Source organism: Arvicanthis niloticus, chromosome X, assembly GCF_011762505.2.
Source record: "Arvicanthis niloticus isolate mArvNil1 chromosome X, mArvNil1.pat.X, whole genome shotgun sequence".
Taxonomy (NCBI): domain Eukaryota; kingdom Metazoa; phylum Chordata; class Mammalia; order Rodentia; family Muridae; genus Arvicanthis; species Arvicanthis niloticus.
The window spans coordinates 129,983,580-129,997,810 of NC_047679.1; the positions used below are offsets into that span (position 1 = coordinate 129,983,580).

General features: G+C 38.5%; 1 protein-coding gene across 2 annotated transcripts in view; it reads right to left on the reverse strand.

Moving 5' to 3' along the window:
• Tmlhe (trimethyllysine hydroxylase, epsilon) overlaps window positions 1–14,231 on the reverse strand; it is a 122,891-nt gene that overhangs the window by 36,780 nt on the left and 71,880 nt on the right. For both annotated transcript variants that reach the window (XM_076919050.1, XM_034486193.2), the window contains exons 2-3: window positions 13,500–13,678; window positions 4,304–4,480 (exon numbers count right to left, since the gene is read on the reverse strand). In XM_076919050.1, the coding sequence (XP_076775165.1) occupies window positions 4,304–4,480; window positions 13,500–13,677 (355 nt within the window). In that variant the 5' untranslated portion in view covers window position 13,678. The remainder of the gene's footprint in view (window positions 1–4,303; window positions 4,481–13,499; window positions 13,679–14,231) is intronic.

Below are 14,231 nucleotides of genomic sequence, written 5' to 3' on the forward strand. Positions count from 1 at the left end.
TTGCCTAGGATCTTCTGGGTTTTAAAGTCTCTGGTGAGAAGTCTGGTATAATTCTTATAGGAATGCCTTAATATGTTACTTGACCTTTTCCCCTTACTGCTTTTAATATTCTTTCTTTGTTTTGTGCATTTTGTGTTTTGATTATTATGTGATGGGAGGAATTTCTTTTTCAGTCTAGTCTATTTGGCGTTCTGTAGGCTTTGTGTATGTTTATGGTCATCTTTTTATTTAGGTTAGGGAAGTTTTCTTCTATAATTTTGTTGAAGATATTTACTGGCCCTTTAAGTTGGTAATCTTCACTCTCATCTATACCTAATATCCTTAGGTTTGGTCTTCTCAATGTGTCCTGGATTTCCTGGATGTTTTGGGTTAGGAGCTTTTTGCTTTTTGCATTTTCTTTGACATTTGTGTCAATGTTTTCTATGGTATCTTTTACACATGATACTCTCTCTTCTATCTCTTGTATTCTGTTGGTGATGCCTGCATCTATGACTCCTGATTTCTTTTCTAGGTTTTCTATCTCCAGGGTAGTCTCTGTTTGTGATTTCTTTATTGTTTCTACTTCCATTTTTAGATCCTGGATGGTTTTGTTTAATTCTTTCACCTGTTTGGTTGTGTTTTCTTGCAATTCTTTAAGGGATTTTTGTGTTTCCTTTTTAAGGGCTTCTACCTGTTTACTTGTGTTCTCCAGTATTTATTTAAGGGAGTTATTTATGTCCTTGTTAAACTCCTCTATCATCATCATGAGAAGTGATTTTAAATCTGAATCTGGTTTTCCAGTGTGATGGGGTGTCCAAGACTTGCTATGGCGGGAGAACTGGGTTCTGATTATTCCAGGTAACTTTGGTTTCTGTTGCTTATGTTCTTTTGCTCGCCTTTCGACATCTGATTATCTCTAGTACTACCTGCACTCACTGTCTCTAACTGGAGCCTGTCTTTCCAGTTATCTTGCTTATGATAGGCCTGCCTTTTTGAGTGATTAGACTTCCTTTTTTTTTTTTTTAAACTTTCAATATCCTTTCTTTATTCTGTATTCTTAATATTTTAACTACAACATGAAATGAGGAGCTCCTTTTCTGGTCTGATCTCTTTGGTGTTCTGTAGGACTCTTGTACCTGAATGAGTAACTCAATCTCTAGGTTTAGAAATTTTTCATCTACTCTCTATGCTTTTGCTATGTATTCTGTTGTGCCCCACAATTCAAAAGTTAGGTTCTTTTGTTTATTTGTTTTTATAGTATTGCAGAGCTTTTCCATTTTCTGATCTATATGTATGTATAGTGTGTATATGTGTTTTGCCAGCATGTATACAAGTATACTATGTATGTGCTTGTGCTTATTGAGGCTAAAATATGACTCTGAAATCCCCAGAACTGGAGTTGTAGATGGTTGGAAGCTGCCATATGGATGCTAAGAACCAAATTACATCCTCTGCAAGAGCAGCAACTACTCTTACCTACTGATCAATCCATCTCTCCAGGCCCTGTTCATTCTCACACACACACACACACACACACACACACACACACACACACACACACATACACAATTTCTTTTAATTTTTATTATATTTTAAATATATTATATATCATAATATATAATAATATTTAAAGATAATTACATCATTTCCTCTCCTCCCTTCCTTCTTGCAACCACCCCCAAATTTATGACCTCTTTTTTCATTGTTTTTTATATGTATATTTCTCCAAATACATAAATATAACATGCTTACTCTGTATAATGTTATGTGTATATATGTATTATATAAACAGTTGATGTACTCTTTTGTGGTGAGGACTACCTCTCCCACTTTCAGCATTCCTTAGTTGCCTTAGCACTTTGGGTAGGGTTGAAGCCTCCTGGGCTTTTCCTCATACATATTAACATGTCTATTGTTAACAACAATAGTATTGTTCAGCTCATGTTTAAGTAGTCATATTGGTGAGAATTTAGGGGTACAGCTTCTGGCATTACTCACAATAAACTCCCTGTTCCACTAGCTTTTACCTGTTTATTTTTTTAAACTTCTCATTGACTTTTACTGAGTGATCTAATTTTTCTACATTCTCTTCCTGCCCTGATTCTTCATTATTTTTTTGCACTCCAGATTTTATCCACCCCCCAACATCCACCCTCTGACTGTTCCACATCCCATATCTCCAACCCACCCCCTGTCTCCATGAGGTTATCCCTGCCCCCTAACCCCTAAGCCACCTGACCTCTAAACTCCCTGGGGCCTCCAGTCTCTTGAGGGTTAGGTGCATCTTCTCTGATTGAACACAGACCCTGATTTTTTTGTTTTGTACATGATCCATTCTGTTGGTAAGGTTTTCCACTGTGGTTTTTTACTTTTTAAATTTTTATTTCCAGCATTGTTTCAGCTTGGCCTTTGTTCACCAATTCTTTTTTGTGAAATTATGTTTTTATATCTTATGTTGACTTCTGTATTTCATTCATGTCTTTGTTTTTGTTCTTTTGGAGTATATTCATTTCTTTGAGTTGTTTGAACATAGTTGTAATTATTCTTTTAAGTTCTTTGTCTGGAAGATTTTCCAGGTTGCTTACATTTAGGTGCCATTATATGATTGGCTGTTTGTGGAGGAAACATGCTGTCTTGTTTTTTTTTTTCTTTGTTTTTGTAATTTTTTTCCTTTAATGGGACTTGCATATCTTGGGTAGTTTGTTGGTTGCATTTTTCCTTTCTTTTTTTTATATCTTTCTTTTTAAACTTCTCTTTCTTCCTTTAGTATAGAAATTTACAATGTTGAGGAGGTTAGAGATGCCTGTAGACATTTTTTTTCTACAGACTACTTTAATAAGGGTTCAATATCCCCTCTAGCCCACAAACCATCATAGGTAGTGAAAAAGGGAAGGTTATTAAGATATGGGGGAAGTGGACGTGTTTAGAAATAGTTCTTTAGGGTGATTCCAATCTTTGTTACTCTCAGTACAGTTCACTAGCAAACACCAAATAGGAATCAGCAGCTGCAGACCAATCTACTTGGTAGACACCACACATGAATCAGCAAGAGTAGTTCAATCCACAAGAAACTGTGAGGCTCACCAACTGGTCCAAGCCCTTGGAGGCGGCAAGAAGCAGCAGGAACCTCAAGAGAAGTTTTTGGCGAGTTTCTTTCTATGAAGTCTCCACAAGTGAAGCTCAGCAATGCAATGTAAGGAAAACCACTACATGTGTGTCATTAGTGAAGACTAGTGAGATGGAATAAAGTGAACCAATGCTCCAGCTCCCACTGTCTGTGGGGTTATATTTATATTCTTTCTAAAAATCATAGGCCTTTTCATGTGTCTCATATAACAAAACATCCTTTCACCTGTGTGCCCCAGCAAAACATCATTGGACATAACTGACTTTCCAAAGAAACCAGAAGTTTACACTTCAGATGTCCATTTCCCTCTGTGGGGCTTGCAAAAGATGTTCTGGAGTGGTAAAGGCAGGCCCTAGTAGGATAAGCCAGATCCTCTTCTTTCTGAAGGAGGTTGTATTGGTTGTACTCATGGAGCAAAATTACTAGTAGGTGGGCATGGTGCAGAAGTCCATAATCCTTGCCTGAAGTGTCTGGATAGTAGGTAGGCCTAAGCAAGGGAGGACTAATTTTCTTCCCTAGTACAAGAGGTTCCTGGACAATGTGGGTAAGCTTAAGTAGGGAAAGCCTGGTCCCCTTCTTGCTACAGGGTATATGCAGGCTGGGACCCTGGAGCAAAAATTCTGGAAGCTACAGGGCTTGGCACAAAAGGCAGTAGCTGGCACCTGGAATATGATTTTCAGGAGGCATAGGAGGGATTCATCGGGACAAGTGGTATGCAGGCTGATCTCCTAATACAGGAGTTTACCAGGGAGCTAGGCAAGGGAAATAAGGTCTCCTACTTTCTACTGAGAATGTTAATTCTTATACCTGCAACTAAAGCACTTATGAGGCTAAGGCAGGATAATCATTAGTTTGAGGCCAAACTGATACATAGTGAATTTAAGGACAGGCAGGGCTATATTATAAGACCTTGTTTCAAAAACAAAATACAAAACAAGGCAAAACAAAACAAAGAGTAGTGAAAACAGACAACCTTGCAAAATTTTTAGCTTAGAGATTATCCTGTTCCAAAATTAAGTATGCTGCTAGCTGTAACGAAACAAAACAAAATTAAAAGGATATTGGAACTGTTTCCAAATCGAGGGGTAAAACTAACTGAAAAGTGCCTATTTTGGAAAGAGCCAAACTGTGTTTTCATAAAAATCATTGGTTTTTAGAATAAAACCTCAAAGAAATCCAAGTCGCCTGTATACTTACAAGTGAAAAAGAGTGTAGTTTTATCCAGACGAATTGTCTTTGGCTTAATACATAAATCCACACTGGCAGTGTCCAGGCTCCGCTGGTGAGTCTTAGAATTATAGCATGATGCTGAGCGGCAGTGGTCACGAAGCCAGACATAATCAAAGCGCATCACAGTGCTAGCATATTGCAATTCTAGGGAAAAAGTCAGATTTAACATAAATACTTATTTAGGAAAACTAAACACAAAAAGTCAAAAATATTCTGTCTAAAAGACTTTTACAAACCAAGTAAGAATAAAAAAAAGCCAACCCTTTGTCAGTTATCAAAAATATTATACAGCCTTCTGGTCTGGGACCGAGCACTCTGTCACAACTGTCAAAGAAAATGCAAAATGCAAAAAGTTCTTAGCACAAAACATCCAGGAAATCCAGGACACAATGAAAAGACTAAACCTAAGGATATTAGGTATAGATGAGAGTGAAGATTCCCAACTTAAAGGGCCAGTAAATATCTTCAACAAAATTATAGAGGAAAACTTCCCTAACCTAAGTAAAAAGATGACCATAAACATACACAAAGCCTACAGAACGCCAAATAGACTAGACTGAAAAAGAAATTCCTCCCATCACAGGTTACTATACCCAGCAAAACTCTCAATTACCATAGATGAAGAAACCAAGATATTCTACAACAAAACCAAATTTATACAGTATCTTACCACAAACCCAGCACTACAAAAGATAATAGCAGGAAAGCTCCAATACAAGGAAAGAAATTATACCCTAGAAAGAGCAAGAAAGTAATTCTCTTCCAACAAATCCAAAAGAAGATAGCCACACAATGTCAACACTAATAACAAAAATAACAGGAAGCAGCAATCTCCTCTCCTTAATATCTCTTAACATCAATGGACTCAATTCCCCAATTAAAAGACATAGGCTAATGGACTGGATATGTAAATAGTACCCAGCATTTTGCTGCATACAGGAAACCCACCTTAGTGACAAAGACAGACATTACCTTAGAGTAAAAGGCTGGAAAACAATTTTTCAAGGAAATAGTCCTAAGAAACAAGCTGGAGTAGACATTCTAAAATCTCCAGCCCAAGAACACAAAGGGAGGGACTCATGGCTCCACTTGTATAGGTAGTTGAGAGTGGCCTTGTCAGACATCAGTGGAAGTGGAGGGCCTTGTTGCCTGCAAATTTGGATTCCCTAGTGTTGGGGATCCGAGAGCAGGGAGGTGGGAATGGGAGGATGGTGGGAGCACACCCTCATAGTAATTAGAGGAGGGGGTATGGGATAGGGGTTTTGGGGGGAATGGGAGAGGAGATAACATTGAATTGTAAATAAATCAACTATCCAATTGAAAAAAAACGGATAATGGAGCTGGCAATTGTAGTTGAGCAGTCCAGACTTTTTGTCAACAATTTAGTACTGGGATTTAGTATAATCCTCAAGGACAAGATATTGTGGAAGAGGCCCATGGAACTTTTAAAAAATTGGTGAGACAAACTGTTGCTGAGACAAAGAATGATGCCGACCTGTGAGCTTGCTGAGTGTCCTGACAAGGGTGACTGGGGAGCTGTATTGGACATATGTTCCTGATCCACTTTTGCTTTGCTATATCCCAGATGGGACAAGCTGCCTTGCCTCAAGTTTTTAGACCTAGTGGAACAGAGAATCAAAAAGAGAAATTATGTCTCTTGTATTCTTCTTAAAGATGACCAGCTATTAGGACTCAATCAAGTACTGGTCTAGAAATCAATCCAATATGGGAAATAACAGTCTACTTTTGGAAGACTGGATCTGGACTTTGTCAGAGACATATTTGGAAGTTAGTTATAGTTCACTGTGATGTTATCATAGCAAGAGATAATGTTGGGACAGGATCTGGATTTCAAACGAGGGTTAGTGCATGTTTTAAGACTCTTAATTGTCAAGCTAAAATTGGTTTTGTCTCTTCTATAGCATTTGTTGTAAGTTGCATTGACTGTATAATTTCCAATTATATTAATGTGTTAAAACCTGGCACGTCTGTTACTGGGGTCTATCAACCAGCTTTTGTTTCATTGCCCTGAGTATTAGAAAACCTTGATTCTTGGGAAAACGCTTGAAAGTGCTGGAAGAAGTGAGTTGGGCTTTAAGCAAGAGGATAGCAGGCTTGATTATTGCTGGTATAACACAAATAGAGGCAACCCTGGAACTAAAAAAACCAATGAATGTGGTCGGTAGCTGTGGCAAGATTTTCCCTGTCCAATCTATTTAAATATTAGTGTGGCAGGAGGCCTGTGATTGAACAGGGAAAAGGGGGGCAGAGCTAAGAGTTGCAGAGAGAGGGACACAGGGGAGAGAGGAGAATCAAGATGGAAGATGAACAGGATGATTCAGAACCAGCATGGCTTTAAGTAGCCACAGGTAGTTATGAATATCTTATATAGAATAATTTGGATAATTTGTTTAAATTGTGTGGGCATCTTGTGTATTGAGATTTTATTGATATACAAATCTGACTGGATAACTATAAGCTTTAAGAGTTATGATTTTGGAACTAACAGTCTTCATTTCAAAGTCTGCTTCTGGATATTTTCAGAGACATATATGGAAGTTAGCTGCAGTTCTCTATGCTGTGATATTAGCAAGAGATAAAGTTGGGGCAGGATCTGGTTTCAAACAGGTGTTAGCATATGTGTTAAGGCTCTTTTAATTGTCAAGTTAAAATTACTTTTGTTTCCTCTACAGTATTTAATGTAAGTTGCATTGTTTGTATATAGCTTCTAATTATGTTTGTGTTTTGAAATCTGGCATCTCAGTTATGGAGTTCTATCAACCAGCATTTGTTTTACTGTCAAGTATCACAGAACCTGAGTTTTCTAAAAATAGCTTGCAAGTACTGAAAGAAATGAGTCAGGCTTTAAACACAACCAAGAGGGTAATGGGCTTGATTATTGCTAGTATAACAGCTTTAATTACATTAACTGCTAGCACCACTGTTTCTGCAATTGTTGTGACACAAGAAGTTAGGACAGCTACTTTTGTTAATAATTTAGCAAAAAATGTTACTAATGTGTTGAATATACAAGAGGATTTAGATAGGCATTTGGAACAACAGATTGATGCTCTTTATTCTATTCAAATTATTGGAAGAAGGTTCAGAATTTAAGGGTAAGGAGCCATCTTGAGTGTCATGCCAAATACCATTGGATTTGTCTGAGTTCTAAAATTTACAGTGGTAGTCATTATAATTAGGAAAAAGGTTAAAGACACTTGTGTATTTGGCATAATTCTAACACCTCTCTGGATGTTTTAACTTTGCATAGTGAGCCTATGATTTTAAAGAATGCTGCTCTGCTGATTGTTGATGTGGTAGATACTGCTGATAAAATTACCCATTGCCTGAGGTCAGTATTTCTATTTTGGTCAAACTTCAAGAATGGCATATATCACTTGATCATGCTAGCTCTTTTTGTCCTGGGAATACTTTTATTCCTGCCCATCATGTTAAAGCTTGTCTTTAACAACATCAACATGTTGGCAGCCAAAGTGCATGGCTTGAACCTCAAAATGGACCCCCAGACAGAGTTATTAAATTAATAGGCTGGCAAGCCAAGGATGGGTAAGATCCTGCACAGAGCCTTACCAACCTCCAACAGAAGTGCATTGCTTTGGATAATGCATATTGCATGATAGGTAAGGAAGGCATTCTTGTCAGAACAACCTAAGACAAGCTCAGTCTTGTTCATGAAATAAAAAGGGGGCGAGGCAGAGAGCTTTGGGGACTGCTTGACAAGAATCTGACATGGGCCAAGGACAAGGAAATGGGCTGCTTGGCAGGTATATAATATTGGCCAAGAACAAGGGAGAGCGCTTCAGGCAGGAATCTAAATCTTAGGCTAGAAAAAGAAGTACTTTCAGACAGGAATATAAATTTTAGGCTAGAACAAGCAAGTAGGCTTCAGACATGAAAATGACTTTGGGCTAAGACTGGGAAGTTGGCTCAGATATTTTGGTCATCCTGATAAGCCCTTAGAAACAGTGATCACAGGAGTGTTCACAGAATTGTGTTTAATGCCTTGCTTGTTCTTTGACTATTTATGTTTATTATCTTGCTTGTTCCTTGGCTATTTGCATCTATTGTATTGCTAGACTCTCAACCTAGAACTGACCTTAATACTTGCATGTAATTAAAATGATATAAAAGCAAAAAGGAGGAGGGGGGATGGGATAGGGGGTTCTAGGAAGGGGAAATGGGGAAAGGGGATGACATCTGAAATGTAAATATATAAAATATTCAATAAAAAGGAAAACTTTTTTTAAAAGTTATGATTCTACTGGGTTACTGGATATTGTGATATGAAACTGTGAGGTTGGCAGTGGATGGAGGCAGCAACCAGACACAATAAATCTAATTAGAACAGAAAGTGAGGAATAGCTCTAAACTTATCAGTATAAAGAGACAATTTCCTGAACAGAACACTAATGGTTCAGGCAATAAGATCAACAATTGATGAATGGGATCTCAGGGAACTGAAAAGCTTCTGTAAGTCAAAGGACACTGTCATTAGAACAAAACAACAGCCTACATTTTGTGAAAAGATTTTCACCAACCTTACATCTGACAAAGAGATAATATCTAAAATATTTAAAGAAATCAAGAAGTTAGATACCAACAAACCAAATAACTCAGTTTAAAAATGGGGCATAGAACTAATTAGAATTCTCAGCAAAGGAATCTCAAATGTCTTAAAAGCACTTGAATAAATGTTCAATGTCCTTAGTCATCAGGGAAATGGAAACCAAAATGACACTGAGATTCCACCTTATAATCAGTGGAATGGGTCAGAACGGCTAAGATTAAAAACTCAGGTGACAGCAGATGCTGGTGAGGATGTGGAGAAAGAGGAACACTCCTCCATTGTAAGTGAGATTGCAAGTTGATAAAATGACTTTGGAAATCAGTCTGGTGGTTCCTCAGAAAATTGAACATAGTGCTACCAGCTATACCACTCCTGGGTATATACACAGAAGATGCTTCAACATATAACAAGGACACATGCTCCACTATGTTTATAGCAGCCTTATTTATAATAGGCAGAAGCTGGAAAGAACCCAGATGTGCTTGAACAGAGGAATGGATACAGAAAATGTGGCACATTTACACAATGGAGCTATTAAAAAGAATGCTTCATGAAATTCTTAGGCAAATGGATGGGACTAGAAAGAACACACATGGTATATACTCACTGATAAATGGATATTAGGCCAAATGCTCAGAATACCCAAGATCCAATTCACAGACCACCTGAAGCTCAAGAAGAAGGAAGACCAAAGTTTGGGTGCTTCAGTTCTTCTTAGAAAAGGGAACAAAATATTCATGGGAGGAAATACAGAGACAAAGTGTGGAGGAGAGACTGAAGGAAAGGCCATCCAGAGACTGCTCCACCTGGGGATCTATCACATATACAGTCACCAAACCCAAACATTATTGTGGATGCCAAGAAGTGCTTGCTGACAGGAGCCTGATATAGCTTTCTCCTGAGAGGCTCTTCCAGAGTCTGACATATGCGGAGGCAGATGCTTGCAGCCAACCATTGGACTGAGCACAGGATCCCCAATGGGATCCTCAATGAAAGAGTTAGAGAAAGGACTAAAGTAGCTGAAGGGGCTTGCAACCCCATAGGAAGAACAACAATATCAGCCAACCAGACACCCCAGACCTCCCAGGGACTAAACCACCAACCAAAGAGTACACATGGAGGGACCCATGGCTCCAGCTGCATATTTAACAGAGGATAGCCTTGTTGGGCATCAATGGAAGGAGAGGCGTTTGGTCCTGTAAGGCTTGATATCCCAGTGAAGGGGAATTCGAGGGCGGGGAAGTGGGAGTGGGTGAGTGGGTGGGGGAACACCCTCATAGAAGCAGGGGAGGGGGAATTGGATAGGGGCTTGAGGGGGGAACTGGGAAAGGGCATAACATTGGAAATGTAAATAAAAAAATATCAAATAAAAAACTGATAAGTTTAAAAATCTGAAAAAAAATGAAAGAAAGCATATTCTCCAAATGGTGCTGGTCTAACTGGATATCTACATGTAGAAGAATAAAATAGATCCACATTTACCATTCTGCATGAAACTCAGGTCCATCTGGATCAAGGATCTCTATATAAAACTGGATACACTAAATCTCATAGATGAGAAAGTGAGAAATACCCCTAAATGCATTGGTACAGGAGACAATTTCCTGAATAGAACACCAATGTCTCAGGCTCTACAATCAACAATTGGGACCTCATAAAACTGAAAAGCTTCTATAAAGCAAAGAACACTGTCAATAGGACAAAACAACAGCCTACAGATTGGAAAAGGATCATCACCAAACCTATATCTGACAGAAAACTAATATCTAAAATTAATAAAGAACCAAGAAGTTAGACACTAACAACACAAACATTCCAATTTAAAAAAAGGCTTACAGAGCTAAACAGAATTCTCAACAATGGAATCTCGAATGGCCAAGAAGCACTTAAAGAAATGTTCAAAGTCATCAGGGAAATGCAACTCAAAACAACTCTGACATTCCATCTTATACCCATCAGAATGGCTAAGATCAAAAACTCAAGAGATAGTACATGCTGGCAAGGATGTGGAACAAGGGGAACACTCTTTTATTGCTCATGGGAGTGCAAACTTGTACAACCACTCTGGAAATCAGTCTGGTGGTTCCTCAGAAAATTGGACATGGCATTACCTGAGGACCCAGCTATAGCACTCCTGGGCATATACCCCAAAATGCTACACCATACAACAAGGACACCTGCTCAACTATGTTAACGGCAGCCTTATTGATACTAGCCAGAAACTGGAAAAAAAACTAGATGTCCCTCAACTGAAGAATGGATACAGAAAATGTGGTTTATTTACACAATGGAATACTATTCAGCTATAAAAAAAGATATCATGAATTTTGCAGGTAAATAGATGGAACTTGAAAATATCATCCTGAGTGAGATAACCCATTCCCAAAAGGACATGTATGGTAAGTACTGACTTATAAGCGGATATTAGCTGTAGTGGATAATGAGATACACATGCTACACCCCACAGACCCAAAGAAGCTAAAGAAAAAAGTTGGCCAAGTGAGGCCCAAGTGAGGTCCTGAACTTCACTTAGAAGTGGGAATAAAACAGTCATAAGAAGCAGATGGGGGAGGAAACTGGGTGGGAGGGGGAGGGAAAGGGGAATAAGGGGTTTAAGATCAAGTGTTGGGAGGGACAGGAGACATGGCTAGAAGACCATGAGAATGAATAGAAATCTGCAACTGGATGAGGGTGGAGAGGTGGGGGGAGGCTTCTCCTGAACAAGAGAGAGAACTGGGATAAGGGAGAAACCCAAGAATCAGTGGAGGTGTCCTCAGTTGTGACACTGAGGATATGGAGCCTGAAAAGGCCACCTCCTGTAGCAGGCAGGAACCCCAGTTGAGCAAAATGGACACCAACCCACTCACACAACTTTAAACTCCAAGTGTATCCTGTCTACAAGAAATGCAGGCACAGGGATGGAGCCGAGACTGAGCGAATGGCCAACCAATAACCAGCCCAACTTGAGACCCATCCTATGAGCAAGCACCAATCTCTGAAACTATGAATGATACTCTTATGTTTGCAGACAGGAATCTAGCATGGCTTTACTATGAGAGGCTCCACCCAGCAGCTGACTCAGACAGATGTATATACCTATAGTCAAACAGTGAATGGAGCCTGGGGACTCCTATGGGAGAATAGGAAGAAGAATTGCAGGCCCAGGAGGGGATAGGAACTCCATAGGAAGACCAACAGAGTCAACTAACCTGGTTCCTTGGGGCTCTCAGAGTCTGAACCACCAACTAAAAAATATACACGGGCTGGACCTAGACCTCTCCACACATATGTAGCAGATGTGCATTTTGGTCTTCATGTGGTCTCAAACAACTGGAGAGGGGGCTATCCCAAAAGCTCTTGCCTGTATCTGGGATATGGTCTTCTTGCTTGGCTGCATTTTCTGGCCTCAGTGGGAGAGGAAGTGCCAGGGTGAAGGGATACCTAGGGGGTCCCCACCTGCTCAAAGGAGAAAGGAAAGGGGGAAGAGAGAAAGCATTGTGGGAGGGGGTGACCAGGAGGGCAGCAGCAAGTGAGATGTAAAATGAATATGCAAAAATGTAATTTAAAAATACTTTTAAAAATTAACTGCAAAAAAAAATCAAGAAAAAATTTCCTTTTATATTACTTCTCAAAATAAAATAAAATACTTAGGAATAAATTTAACCAACAATGTAGCATTTGTATATTCAAAACTACAAAGCATTGATGAAAGAAACTTGATAAGACAGAATAAATATATCATTGGAAGAGCTAGTCATTGCACATATAATTAAGCTTTAAAAGTTATGATTTCCATCTTTATACAGAGAGGCTGACTTCAAAACAATGTAGAGGGATATGTGATGATGGAAACCAGGACATAAGTGATACAAGGAAACAAAGAAACAAGCCAAGAAGTGCTGGCAAATAAGAGAACATTAAGAGTTACCAAAGTATATAATCACAAGGACATGCTGCCTGTGGCAAAACATGTTTTTCCATAGAGGCACAAAGGCTGTAGTAAACTCATTCCTATCCACTATACCTAGGAGGGGCAAGAAAGCAAATTTCAAGAACAAACTGCGTATTTTGGAAGAAACAGAGGTTACAAGACTTTTGTATTCTTGGAGCAAGCACTCAGAATTGACACTTTGAAATTCCTCCAGGAACCTTAGGAATCAATACAAGGGGTAAAGCTATGTATACCCTTTACCTTGTAATACTTTCTAAAGTTGTAATATTCCTGGTCTATATGCTTTAAACACTTTCCTGTGGATATTGTGGCTTTCGTTTTTTGGCTGATGAACTACATCAAAGGGGTTTGGCTGGAGAACTACAGAGTTATCCCTAAGTTGGGATTTTAATGTCTGGTGTTTTGTCATTCTTGTGATTTCTACAATAGTTTTGGAGATAAGTCTCCAGATACCATTCCAACTCTACTGAAAACATGATCAGACTACAGGAAATTTTTGTTGTACAGCAAAATGAACGTATTTAATGCTATTAAGTTGTATATTTAAATGGTTGATAGGGTATATTTTATGTCATCTATTTTTACCACAATTAAAAAATAATATTTCCTCACACATCTCTTACCCAAATGATCTTCATGTTGGTGCCAAGTACAATTCACAGACTTGGAAGCTGTATGGCACCAATAGATGGATAATGAAAATAAACTTTTAAAGTTGGACAGATGAAGACCTTGAGCTATGTTTCCTCTCTTCATCAAATTCTGGAACCTGCTTTGTTGGTACAACGTATGGTACCACATCCTAGAAGACAAAAGAGAATAGAGTAATGATATAACAATGAGGCCATAGGAATGATACTACAACTATAAATATAGTTATGAGTACTGAAAAACAACAGGTTTAATGATCTCAATTAGACAAACCAGATAGAAAATTTATTTAAAAAGTTATAAATTAGTTTGTTATATGGAAAGAGAAGGAGAAAGCCATGTGTACTAGTCAGGGATCTCTAGAGTCACAGAACTTAAGGAATGACTATCTATCTATCTATCTATCTATCTATCTATCTATCTATCTATCTATCTATTCCTTCTTTCTTGTCTTCATATAGGATTCCAATAGAAGGTGTGGCCCAGACCTAGATATCTAGATTGGAGGTGTATCTTCCTTTCTCAAAGGTCCAGAGTAGAAGTGGATTCACCTACTTCAAATCAAACAGAATATCTCTCACAGATAATCACATTTCTGGATTGTAGTCCATTCCAGATATAGTCAAGTTCAAAACCAAGAATAGCTGTCACAATTTAACCAAGAGAAGTCTATATGGCTATTGATGTGAACCTATTTAGTGATC